At 41.9% G+C, this 13,891-nt stretch overlaps 1 protein-coding gene across 3 annotated transcripts in view; it reads right to left on the bottom strand.

Moving 5' to 3' along the window:
• Window positions 1-3,379, bottom strand: part of LOC110989687 (macrophage mannose receptor 1-like) — a 30,947-nt gene extending 27,568 nt beyond the window's left edge. For all 3 annotated transcript variants that reach the window (XM_087139941.1, XM_087139939.1, XM_087139940.1), the window contains exons 1-2: window positions 2,925-3,379; window positions 920-1,108 (exon numbers count right to left, since the gene is read on the bottom strand). In XM_087139941.1, the coding sequence (XP_086996067.1) occupies window positions 920-1,108; window positions 2,925-2,982 (247 nt within the window). In that variant the 5' untranslated portion in view covers window positions 2,983-3,379. The remainder of the gene's footprint in view (window positions 1-919; window positions 1,109-2,924) is intronic.
• Window positions 3,380-13,891: the final 10,512 nt, after the last annotated feature.

A 13,891-nucleotide genomic window follows, 5' to 3' on the forward strand; every position in this document is an offset into this window, starting at 1 on the left:
GAGTTAGTTGCTAACTGATGTTTGTATTGTAGGAATATAAGCCTAGCGCAGCTCTTAAAGCCCAGCAAATGCACTCTTGATCCATTTTGTTTTGAACGTTGATGATCGTTGCCAGTTCTTTAGGTAATGGTATGTAAGTCGATCCTACTGGGTTATACCGCACCACGTTGATATAAAACGCAATGAATTTATTAAACACCCAGCCAGAGCCTCTTTGCTCGTAAGCTTCAACGTCTTCGACGTGTTTTGCCCTTTGCTGTTTTAACGCATTTTTACTTCAAGTTTAGAAACAACAGGGTTATTTTCACTCGTAAACGAGTAAATTGCTGTTGGCTTGCTTGAATCGCTCGTATGAGTTCGGGCTTTGTGAGACCTTTTTACGAGGGGATAATAAGGTAATGTTATATTGTCTGACGAAGTCGGATAAAAATGATTTAATTAAGTCGACTAAACCCCGTTAAGACAGGGCGTCGTTGTGATCTAGTTTCTGCATTCATGTGTCTATTTATAATAAGGGTTTTATAAATTTAATTCCAATTTTTTTCTCAAAGCCTCATTCTTCGATTGAGGGAGAATGAGGCTTTTTTTTCTTCTTCCTGGAGAGCCCGGGGAAAAACTTGGCCCCTTTTGTGCGATGTAGTCGGCTGGCGTCTTTTTTCCTGGGGATTGGCGAAAGTTGATCTGGAGTTGGGATTTTTGCCGACTGAGGGGGGTCAGGTACCTATAGGAGGGTTTTGCTGATCTTGAACTGTCCTGGACACCTACTACTTCCGGTTCCATGCTTCCACATAAACGGCGATCAATACATGTAACCCTATGTGCAGTGCACGTGTGCGGTGGGCGTGGTTTAAACTGAAGTGACCTCACACTTACGAACCAGATACAGATTATGGTGTGGTAATGAGCGAAGAGAACCTACGTTGCATTTTTTCATCCAGTATTTTGGCAAGATTCGCCCCCATAGCCCTGCAGGCTTCGTCGGCTTGGGACCACGTTAAGCGCTCTGCCCCATCGATGTCGTTGCCAAACAAGCCGAAACACTTGTCAGGTGACCTCGACCAACCGGGTTCACACCCGCCCGTCTGTGCAGATGCCGCCCCTATCACCACTGAGAAAATGGGAAAAAATTCCATACACAGAAATCACTTGACACCCCGTTCACAAACCAAATGAGCTAGGTCTAAAAAAAATTAATCGGATTGTGAAGAATTTTTAAGATTTCCCAACGACTAAAGTGTTTGCAATATATATCACTAAAAAGGAAAGCAATTTTGAAAGCCATTAATTTACCATTCTGATATAAGATTCTGCTTGAATTTGATGCACGTTACAGATATACATCTTTCTCATGAACATCGACCCTATAATATTGTTTTCAAATTTCCAGAGTAGGGCAAGTCATCCAGCCACTTTTCCCCATTCCCCAACATGTTACAAGAAATCTCCACCGTTCCTTATATGGACATCGCCATTTTATATACTCCTTCTGGAGCAAAAATTTACAGCACTTCCTTGTGCACGTGGAAGTACATTTCAGTTACTAGACATAGTGCTATAACAACCATTAGAAAGCAATAACATTTCCTAAAGAGCAGTGGCATAAATCTGTGTTGGAAATTGGAGGTTGGGTGGGGGTGATTTCCGAAGCTCATCACGCTTGACCACGACCTCAATTACAGGTGATACCGTGACGCTGGCAGGTTAGAAGCCGTTGGTGCAGGCTACAGGTGTTTATGGTCAGTGGTCAGTGACTCAAATAGATGGGGAGGTGATCCCCCCCTCAAAAAAGTGTAGTGGGATGTAACGACCCCCTCCCCATCCTCCTGGAATGTCCGGCAGATTTTAGGAACTAACAAATACGGACAAGGACTTACAGCAAGATGTTCAACTTATTTGGAATGGATGATGGGTCTTTTTGTCGTTTTAAGACCTTGGCAAACCATGGAGGAAGGACACAGAAGGAGTTGTAACTCACGCACTTTAAAGCGTCCAATGATGGTCGCCGCCGCGTCTGACGAATAATAGAAAACATTCCATAAATGCCTTATTGCTGCCTGCATCTTAGCCAGACAAGCAGGGGCCAGTAATATCCTGGCAATACTTGTAATTTTTTGCTTGCAATTAAATACAAACTATCGATGTGACCAGGAAATAGAGAGAGAAAAATTCCTGATATTAGACCTACTTTTGCCATCATTTATTAATGATGGCAAAAGTAGGTCTAATATCAGGATTTTTTTTTGGACTTTGCGGCGACGATCATAGAGTACAAAGAGGGCTTATGGTTGCAAAACAGGTGGTGAGTAGCAGGCGTGCGCTGCACTCTGGCTATGGACATACTGGGTATGTCAGAAAGCGGTATTTGGCCAGATGTTCTGGCCCAAGCAGTTCAAACTCCTTCTGTGTCCTTCCTCCATGGGCAAACAGTTAAAGTGTAGAGCAAATACCCCCCCCCCCACGAGAGCGAACAATGACGAGTAAATTCCTGTCATTTTTGGACGCGCTGTAAACCTAGTCAGCGTAAGGTTCTTGGGTGATGTTCGTTAAAACCAGCCCCTCGGTAGAGTAGTGACCCGTTCCTCGCTGTTATTAACCCTTGATGAGGCCCAGGTTCAATTCCGTGTTCTGCCCACAAGTAGATTGGGTTTTATTCCCTACCTGTTTCCGTGGGTGTTACCCGGAATATTATCCCCGGTTTTAATTTCCTCGACAGGTAGTATCACATTATGCTTTGAAACTGTCACAGCCTCAAGTTGTCTGTGCAGCTTTTGACAGGCTTATGAACTACAGGGCCTACCATGGGCGTCAAGGCTAAGTGCTTTATGAACAGAACGCCCTACACGAATAATTTACCCCCAAAAAGCTATACTCTAGAAATAGGTCACGAAAACTGGCCAACGTGTGTTCAAACAGGCAACTCTTACCTGTCAGTAGACCAAATGTCAGGGAGATAGAGCTCCGTGGTTGAGATTTACGTCTCATCTCAGCAACAGAGAGTTAAAAGGTATTAAGGAAAGACTTGTGCAAGTGCTTCGGGGTTCCCCAGATATGTGTTGAATCTATTCTTGTCTGGACACAGTTCGATGCTATCAAAGTTGCATAGTCCAATCAAACATGAACTGTGGATGTATTGACCGAGCTATCATGGTTAATCTTTGATGTTGTTTGCTCTAATGGTATGATATTGTGCAACATAATCAAGGGTCTGCGCTATGCAGATAGAAGTATTGTTGCGTTGGCAAAAGGAACCAACAAAAACTTACTTCCATCTGTTGGCATAAAATGTAGACTAAGTAAGACCTATCAATTAAGAGAAGTCCTACTGGCCAATCAACTTAAGGTTGAAAATACAAACGTAAATCAAGGGATAGGAATCTAAAGGTAGACTGTTAAGGAAAGTCAGATAAACGACTTAAAATAATAATTGAACTTTGTATCAGAAACTGAAAAACAATAGAAAAGAAGAAAAAAAGTAAAAGAAATGGAAAAAGAGATAAAGGGTGAAAAAATCACAAAACTGTATGGAATAAATGGAAACTGACTTTCTGCTACGATTTATATAAGTTCGTTGCTCATGAATGCTTTATCTTTCTCAGAAAAAACTCTTGAGATGCACATGGATCAGAGGGCTCAATGTCCTATTGAAATAAATCAATTGGATCGCTGTTGCCAACAAAACAGTCATACAGTTTTACGTTTCGGAACATACAGTGAAAATTGATTTGGACAAAATTGTCAAAGCACTCAAGGTTAGTTCATGCACCTTATCTTTGCAACGTCAAAAGCGTTTTTTTTTTTTACCAACTATGAAGACAAAAAAGGCTGGCCGTATTAAGTACAAAATTAAAAGGATACATTACAAAGAACGAGTATTAACACATCAAATGTAAATACTTGTATTCATTACTCTATGAAAGTGCCTCCTGTATATTACCGATGGCGTAAAATGTGCATTTTGGGACAGAAACAATAGCCTGAATTTTTCAGCTATTTTTGACCGTTCATTCAAGATGGCAGTAAAGGTTTAGGGATTGACATATCATAACTGCTGTTGTGCCGCACTGACGCGCGTTCTTGTTGACGTGGGACACCAAGACGTAAGGCAATGTTCAAAAACAACCAAAATGGCATCGTTGTAAGACGTTTCGTGGATAGCGTGCACACTTTGTTATTGTTTGACAGGTGAGTCGTCCTCAGTGCGTACTAAAGATGTCATTTTGGTCGTTCTCTAACAGTGCTTTCCGTAAGGACCGGGGGAAGTCTTCAGAACCTGGAGTGCCTGGACGTGGGCCACGCGTTTCTGCAGTGCAAACTTGCCTCCTATATTGGTCAGGCCAGGGGACGGAGAAACGCTGTGTTTCTGGGAAGTCTGATCCGGAGGCTCCTCGAAGATCTCCCTCCACCAAGAGTATTTTCGCAATTTGCTCCAATCTGGATCTCAATGAATTCGTCCTGGTTAATTCTGGTTGGAGAAGGCCAGCGTGCTATGTCTGAGAAGCACCAGTTTCAGTGCTTGCTTATATACGGGATTTGAATTCCTGTTTGCGGGGGCCAAATCAGAGAGCAGGCAGTGAACTATGACGGATTAAAAGATGGGGCCTGAAATTGCAGTCTACCATGGCTTTCCCAGACTAAAGCACTTGATCTGGACGGACGACACCAAAATCATGGGGCCATTTTCGAGAATGGAATTAAATTAAGGTTTTTTAAAAAACAATTTCACAAAATGTAGGTCAAACCGTTGGCAACCTGGGGACAGACTTTCATTACCAGTACAGAGGGGTTTCACAGTAGCGCTGTCTGCGCATATTTGCATCGAAACCGAGGCTCTCTGTGTTGAACTTAGTCGCGCGCGCCCGCGGAGTCCACACACAGTACATGGAGTATCCGTTTCGAAGGTGTGACGCCACTTCAGTTTAAACCACGCCTACTGGACAAGATACGCGACCATCGCAGGTACGTTAGGTCGCGGTCAATTGTCGTTATTTTTTCTTCTGATTTTATGTGTCGAGTCATCCTGAAAGATTCTTCCACAGCCTGAAAAGTCTGAATTTAACATACCTTTATGTATTTTGTGTCTTGGCTCCTTATTTTCAATCGTCTGATCGTATTAAGAATCGAAGCTGACACATACAGCCTCGTTTTCAAACGCGGAAGTGTGCAGATCGACGCTAAAAGCGTCGTATTGGGATCCCTCTATAGTAAGGACATGCTAGTATAGGCCTAGGCCTCTATCATGGGACAGCCAACATGCTTTTCTACCATTCAAAGTAATGTACCCAAACTGAGTCTGAGGGGAAAGTATTCTGTTCCCTTTCATTTTTTCTATTGCATAAGATCTACAGGGAGCAAGACACATACATGCAGCATTATGATTAAGGTCTGTAACTATCTGAACCAAACTCATTGGTTGCACTGCGTGTAGAGAAGATAGTGCTTTGGGGACAACGACTTGGTATGATCTTTCAAAATATATTGATTCTATATTGATACATTTTAACCGCTGGATTAGATAATAAAGCATAAATATTGGTAGAAATATTAAACTATCCTATCCATCTGAGTGCAACCAAGAAGTGCTCAAATACAATGAAGTTCATAGTTCAGTTGATCAAAGAAACAAGTGCGTTAGCCTTATCCTCAACGTATCAATGTGAATGATATGTTGAGGATCAGGGTAGCATGTCTCTGTAAAGTAGAGTCGTTGAAAGTTGCTTGAACGTCGAAAATATGTCACGGCTTTAGCGATGGAAGGGAAAAGTCGACTCACGCGCCTGCGTATAGCATGCTGGGGTCATATAGGTTTGACAAAGTCAAAATCGAATAACTACATTCAAAGAGAGGATTCAAACATTGCTGTCCTAAATAGGCTGAATGCTTTTAATTAACCCAGGATTAATCAAAGCCTTAAAAGGATTAATGGAAGGTATCCTTGATGACAATTTTTTTACCGATTGTCTGCTTTGGGGTTTGAATGCATCTGGGATGTTACCTGTGTTTCTAAGAGCATGAAGTTTTGCTCTTGATACGAGTGTAGGCCTACATTATTGTGGAGACATGCCAACATCCACCGCCATTATACATCATGGCATTTTAGGTTTGCTACCAAAGTGCGAATTGACACAGTAATAACCCTTGACTTTTGTTCCCATATGTTCCTGGGGCTAAATCAAGCGTACATTATTTAAAACTGTTCTGTCAACAGTGATCTACCAACGGGCGTTCGGCACATATTAAGCATCAGTAGAGTTCGCTAGCATTCACTACCCTGTTGCGCGCTTGTGACAGGAAACCAAGTGCATTTTCTTAACAGGTGAAAGAAGCGCAAAGCATTGCTGGCAGGATTTGGTTATCAACCCTAACCCCCCCCCCGGGCTCATGTAAATCATAATGAAATCGGAGGATTGGGGACTGGTAGGGATCCTCTAGTTAAGATCGTATCCCTACTTACAATTTAGTATGGTTTTCATATTACGCACACACGTGATGCTCTTTGCTGAATAAACAACCTGTACGTGCAAAATATCGGAGATAATTTTTCTCCAGTATGGGCGTCCGAGAGGGTGCAAAAGAGATACTTCCCCCGAAAAAATCAAAACAAAAGAGAGATGTTGGGGTATGAAAATCTCCAGTTTTGAATACTTGAAATTCCCTTTGAATCGACCCTCCTTCTACCATCAATCGTTATCAGGTTTTGCTGCTGAGTCCCCCCCCCCTCATTTTCCCCCTTGAGAAAGACTTTACCCATCCCGCTCACGACCCCACCACTGGATACTTCCCAGAGTGGCGGTATTGCTAATTCCCTTCATAAAACGTATATTTTATGGTACATGTCATCATGACATACATCATTCTCATTATATCCCTCAGTATATCTCATTCAATCATTTCAGGCTTTCGTTAGACACGTAGCCCTACTCCTGAACCCAGACAGCGGCGCTATGCGATCTTTTGTGCAAACTACCCGTACGTGAAAGACAATAGAGTACCGAAGTGAATCCGTCAGAAGCACAATCAGCGTTTAAAAGGCAGTAGCGCGAGAACCAGCGCGTGAACCAACACGCGCGCGTACTCCATTCGTTTGCACTGCACTTCCTGGTTCACTGTGACGTCACACTTTGGTACTCTATACGCAGGAAGCAATGACGTCAGCAAGAGTCCACACTTTTTTTCGAGTTCGCGTTCACGTAGAACGTGCAACTAAACCTCTCTAATGAGCCCCATGAACACACGTACCGTTGGCAGTGTGCCTTCTGTATATCGCACGCGTGCCCTATTATTTTAGCGCGTGCTACGCGTTCTCTTGGGTGAGGATGAAGTATACAATCACGACAATGCTTATGATGTTTTGAGGGTGAATTCAACCCATTTGATGTTTATTTTAAGTTAGTGTTAATTCAAATCGTCGAATGCTGAAATTTTTTTGCACGCTCTAAGTGACCAGACCCTCCTCACACACACACAAACAGGCATGCGTAAAGTCAGACAATCCTGGACAAACATGTCGCCCCCCCCCCACTCCCCTGGTCTATGTTGTCATGTCCAGCAGGAGCGCAGACTGCGTTTGTAGAACCAACATTGTGCCTACCGTGGCGTTTGGCGTGTGTTTTCTGGCATTTTTTATGGAAAACAAAAATAACAGCTGACTTAAGTACAGACAAATGTACAAGCAAAAGCAATTCCAGTTGGTGTTGTGCGTGTACAGTCACAACTGTCTTGCAGGAGTGCATCGTAGACAAAGCACCATGGCATTGCAGCCCATTACTGTTCAAAATTGATGTGTTTCGTTATGTGAAGCGCCCATTCTAGTACAGAAATAACGTACGGTGTCCACTTGTATTTGATTTTTAGAAACTTTTGAGAAATTACAGGTACATTTTGGCAGTATTCTATTTGAGTTCCAAAAGGCGCATATGACTTTTAGCCGTGCCATTTTTGTAACTCCGAATGCCGATAATGAATTTATGGCCAATGAGGCACGGATGAACTAAAATCACAACATTAAGTTTCAGTCTGATCAAAATTGAATGTAACGTGCGTGACCATGGAGGGGAAAACTGAATGGGTCACGCGCCTTTTGCGGCGACAATGGGGTCAAACCAAAAGCTAAACTGATTTGACATCCATTGATTCATTTTCTTTTGTTGAAATTCCAGCAACTAGGGATCGTTCGTTTGCTTTGAGTTGATTTCGTCATTTCCCTGCTTGTGCAGACCTGTCTGGCCAGTGATGGATCAACTATTCACAAGAAAGAGCGGCAGTTGCAACGCATTTGTTGCAACTCTGGGGTATCCCGCAAGAAGATACGAAACATATCTTTTGTGAGAATTTGTCTTTGATAATATCAAATTATTCTGCAGTTGAAAGCAAACGAAATTTGTTGTTATAATGAAAGAAAATGTATTTCTATCGATAAAATAGGGAGGTGAGTGCTACCCCGGTTCTGTTACTGTTGAATAATCAATAACAATCATTCATTAATATCCACCTCACAGCTTTTATATTGAGATCGCTGACAAGAAATTGACCAAACACGGTTGGGATCGGTTTCATTGTCAAAAATTTAGGGAATTAAAATTATAAATGAAAAGAAATCAGCATCCAATCCTTTAGCTCACTGTATTCGATCCTAGAAAAATTGCCTTGTGGGTTCTGCGCCCAGGGGACATGAAATAAATGTGGTGAGGGAAAAAAAACAAAAGTTATGCGGTGTTGACCAAGCATTCAGGCGCACGGACTCCTGAAATTCGCTACGAATCGCAGTTACCGGCTTCCATATAGGACTCTTCTGGGATCTCGGGGTTCCCGGCCCACCGCACTTCCTCCCTGCCCATCCATTTAACCCCCAAAAGGGTTCGAGCGACCATGCAAGGGAGGAAACGAGACAAGCCCCTAAGCCCTGGCCGCCGAGTGGGCCATAACGTCTCGAACCTGTACTAAGGTGCTCACCTGGACTTCGCGGCCAGTGCCAGCCGCAGAGCTTATCCAGTAGGCTAAGGTACTGCTGGTATTTGATAGGGTGAATCAGAATCTCTTATAGCTACTGACTGAAAGCAGGCGTTGGGAAAATAAAAAGCCACCTCTGGGATTCGAACCCACGGCAGCAACGGTCTGAAGACCGCGAGCTTAACCACTCGGCCATTTCCGAGATATTGCTTTTTCGCTGTTCATAATTTATTAACCTTACTACACAAAATGTTGCTGTGTGAAAGCCAAGTGACAAAAACGTTGAATGCAATAGTGCATCACGTACTAAAACTTAATATTCCCACACACAGTGGTCGTCAACATTAAATTTTCTCCCTGACATCTTTTGTTAACTATTTTTACACGAACGCGCATCAATAATTATGGGCAAGTCCCCGGACCACGTCTATACACCTGTCTACATGTCCGAACCCCTTCAATGTAAATGACACGTCATTTTGCCTTTTTGGCGGGGGGACGTGTTGTTTCGTTTCCTTCAAATAGCATAAAATAACAGCCGAATTATGAACTCAATAGAACGGTGGCTGATCTCCGTCAAGAATACACTGTTTTATTTTACGGCGTCATAACGCCCTAATTTATGGCGTAATAACGCCCTATGTTAAGGCGTAATAACACCCTTTGGGGGCACTATAACGCCCTATATGGCGTAAAAACGCTCTAATTTGGGGCATAACGCCCTAAAATTCAACCGTAATAAACGCCCTGTTACGGCGTAATAACGCCGTATTTTAAGGCATAATATCGCCCTATTATGGCGTTTTAACGCCCTATTTCGACATACAGCGCCCTTAACATGTTCCACTCCTTGAAATACCCGCGGCCTTTGTACAGTCTATCCACGGTATATAGGTCCTGGTTTTGTCATTAAATATGAAGACGAGGTAACGTAAGTATAACGCCGTAAAAACAGACCATCATTTTCACGACTTAAATCAGGGACTTATAACGCTGAAGGTCTAATAGGGCGTTGAAACGGCATAAATTACGGCGTTATAACGCCATAATAGGGAATTATTACGCCTTAAAATAGAGCGTTATAACGCCGTAAATGGGGCATTATTACGCCTTAAAATAGGGCGTTATAGTGCCCTAAATTAGGGCGTTATAATGCCCTAATAGGGCGTTATTATACACCTTAAAAGAAAAACAGTGTCTTCCTGGCGGAGATCAGCCACTGTACAATAGTTCTGCTAAGTAACATATTGTGCGGTGTGGTGGATCTGATGTGTGGTTTATAGCTCTTCAGACACATTGCACATGTGAAGACAAACCCCTTTTCAGCAGATTCCGTCTCTTCGGACGAATTGCCCTGTAAAGATGTGCTTGAACAACAATTTTCAACAATTTCAAACTTAAGTTGTCGTATTTTCAGTCGAGTGAAATGTTGATGTGAATACATCAATGTGCTTCTTCGTATTTAATATACTTGCATTTTCTCATCAGTCACTTTCTTCACAGTTCAATGTTACATTGAGGCTTTTTTCCCGGGATAGCATTACACTCATGAATATGGATATGCTCGTTAACATGAAAGCAAAAATGAAATACTGAAACAAACGTTGGAAGTAAGGGTAAGTGAGACAGAAAGGTGCAGTTTGAAGGTTTGTATTAAAACGACTTGATGACAGCTGTATTTATATATCATTGATTACGTCATCATTTATTTCGTTTTACGCATGTCAGTCTGAAGTACAAGCCTGTGTTTGAGTGAAGGTTTAGATTCTCAGGTCCAAGACTTTGACCTGAAAGCCTTAAGACCAAGATCAAGCCTTATTCCTGAAGGTCAAGACCTGCCGTGTAAAGAAAAAAGCTGTCGCATTATAACAAATCGTGAATTTAATCGATTGCACTCAAAAAATGGGCATCCACTGGATAAAATCTTTTGTAAAATAACTTTGAATTTGAACCAAATTTTGGCGCCAAATCGTGTGAATCCAGACATTTTGTAATGGAAAAAAGTCACATCTATGTCTCATCTGAAATAATTTTAGGTCTTAATAAAACTTAATTCTTAGAGTCAGGAATTATTGTCAAACGTTTGACGAAAAAGAGGATACCCTTGCACCATACTCTTGTAAGGGCAGACTCTTGAGTAACGTTCTTGTAGTGGCGAGTCACAGATCAAGTGCAGTCGTGTATGCGTGTTTACATGTGCACGAGTGACATGTACATGTTCACGCACGTGTGCTGGGGCGGACATGACGACTTTGACGTCTCGGTACCGCACTGGTCAGTGTCCACAGCAGCTGAAGTGGTGAACAGGAAATGTCACTAATTTAAGGATTCTATCTTATGAAATGGTATCAGTACTAACGAAATTGGTACACTCTAACAGAAAATCATCATCCTCGTGTGTGCCATTTTGGTAATGAAAATGGATACAAGATGGCTTTTAATTTTCGTGCACTGCTGGATGGATACAATTTGGGGTGATTTAAAATGACCTGCTAATTAAAAAGTTTTGGATTCAAAATAAATGCCTGAAATCAATGCATTAAGGGTTAATCTTTAATTTGGTGCTAGATTTTTGTCTCAAAAAACATATTTTCTATTAAAAATTAATCAATGAAATTAATTCAAAATTGAGCAATCTCTTCTATTTAAACAGTTCTTAAATTTACTGTTATTTCAAAATCTAACTAATGTAAGAAATCGTGTGTTGTTTTGAAAATTCCGCGCTAGTATAACGTCGTCTGCTTGCACGAAAAACTGTTGTCTGTTTAAAAATGAAGTGTGCCTGCGCGCTTGTAATGAGCGTTGTCTCTACGGGGCATAAACACACGTGACAGTGAGCCACAATACATCATTAAAGAACATGATTCCATCCCCTTCTTTTTTGGTTGTACGATTTTCATTGATCATTTCTCGTTGCATTTCTCGACAAAATAACTGAACAACTAGAAAAACAGAAACCCCACGCGATTTTATGGTGTGTCCAGACCCACATGGACACTTAAAAACAAATTTATGTGTCTTTCTATGATTACACAAATATTGATATTCAGTCGTTTAATTGCACGGTGAAGCCACAATATAGCTTCGTATAATCAACCTATGTTTTCTTAAAGTGACGGTTCACAACACACCCATGGAACAGCATGGTACATACACAACTAAGAACCAATTCGGAAAATCCTGAACAAATCTCGTCCCCCCCCCGCCAACGGTTTGGTGTCGATGTGTGGCCTCCGCTCCAGCTCGAGATGACAACATTGAGCGAGGAGATGGGGCCTGAAATTGGAGTCTACCATGGCACAGCATTATGATTAAGGTCTGTAACTATCCGCACCAAACTCATTGGTTGCACTGAGTGTAGAGAAGACAGCGCGGTGGGGACAACGATTTGGCATGATCCTTCAAAATATATTGATTCTATACTGATGCATTTTAACCGCTGGATTCGATAAAATAGCTTAAATATTGGTAAAAATATTAAACAATCCTATCCATCTTCTGAGTGCTCAAATCAAATGAAGTTGATAGTCCAGTTCATCAAAGAAACAAGTGCGTTGGCCTTATCCTTAATATATCAATGTGATTTCAAGCTATTCATGGTGACAGACAACTAAGGTGGAAAGCTTGTGGTAGCACCATGCAAGGATACGATTTCTTTGTTAGTCTGTATGGTTCTGAAAAGAACCATGAGGAACTCAACGTTCCGGACAGTATGCTCTGTCCGACTGACGACGGACAGAGCATACTGTCCGAAACTTTAAGTTCCTCACGGTTCTTTTCAGAACCATACAGACTCACAAAGAGATCATATCAATGTGAATGATATGTTGAGGATCAGGGTAGCATGTCTCTGTAAAGAAGAGTCGTTGAAAGTCGCTTGAATGTAGAAAATATGTCACGGCTTTAGCAATGGAAGGGAAAAGTCGATTCACGCGCCTGCGTATAGCATGCTGGGGTCATATAGGTTTGACAAAGTCAAGGTCGAATAAATGCATTCAAAGAGAGGATTCAAACATTTCTGTCCTAAATAGGCTGAATAGTTTTAATCAACACAGGATTAATCGAAGCCTTAAAAGAATTAACGGAAGGTATCCTTGATGAGAACGTTTTTACCGATTGTCTGCTTTGGGGTTTGAATGCATCTGGGATGTTACCTGTGTTTCTAAGAGCATGACGTTTTGCTCTTGATACGAGTGTAGGCCTACATTATTGTGGAGACAAGCCAACATCCACCGCCATTATATCATGGCATTTTAGGTTTGCTACCGAAGTGCGAATTGACACACTAATAACCTTTGACTTTTGTTCCCTATTTGTTCCTGAGGCTAAATTAAGCGTACATTATTTAAAACTGTTCTGTCAACAGTGATCGACCTTCGGGCGTTCGGCACATATTATGTATCAATAGAGTTCGCTTGTATTCACCACCCTGTTGCGCGCTTCTGACGGCAAACCAAGTGCATTTTTTACAGGTGAAAGAAGCGCAAAGCATTTTTGGCAGGATTTGGTTATCAACCCTAACCCCCCCGGGCTTATGTAAATAATAATGAAATCGGAGGATTTGGGACTGGTAGGGATCCTCTAGTTAGGATCGTATCCCTACTTACAATTTAGGTATGGTTTTCATATTACGCACACACGTGATGTCCTTTGCTGAATAAACAACAACCTGTATGTGCAAAATATCGGAAATAATTTTTCTTCAGTATGGGCGTCCGAGAGGGTGCAAAAGAAATACTTCCCCCGAAAATAAAAAAAATCGAAACGACAAAAGAGAGATGATAGGGTATGAAAAGCTCCAGTTTGCTTGAAATTACCTTTGAATCGACCCTCCTTCTACCATCAATCGTTATCAGGTTTTGCTGCTGAGTCACCGCCCCCCCCCCTGAAATTTGCCCCCTGGAGAAAGGCTTTACCAACCCCTCTGTAAAAACCTCGCTCCGCC

Source organism: Acanthaster planci, linkage group LG08 (genome assembly GCF_054643075.1).
Source record: "Acanthaster planci isolate LZ-2023a linkage group LG08, COTS_SCS, whole genome shotgun sequence".
Classification (NCBI taxonomy): domain Eukaryota; kingdom Metazoa; phylum Echinodermata; class Asteroidea; order Valvatida; family Acanthasteridae; genus Acanthaster; species Acanthaster planci.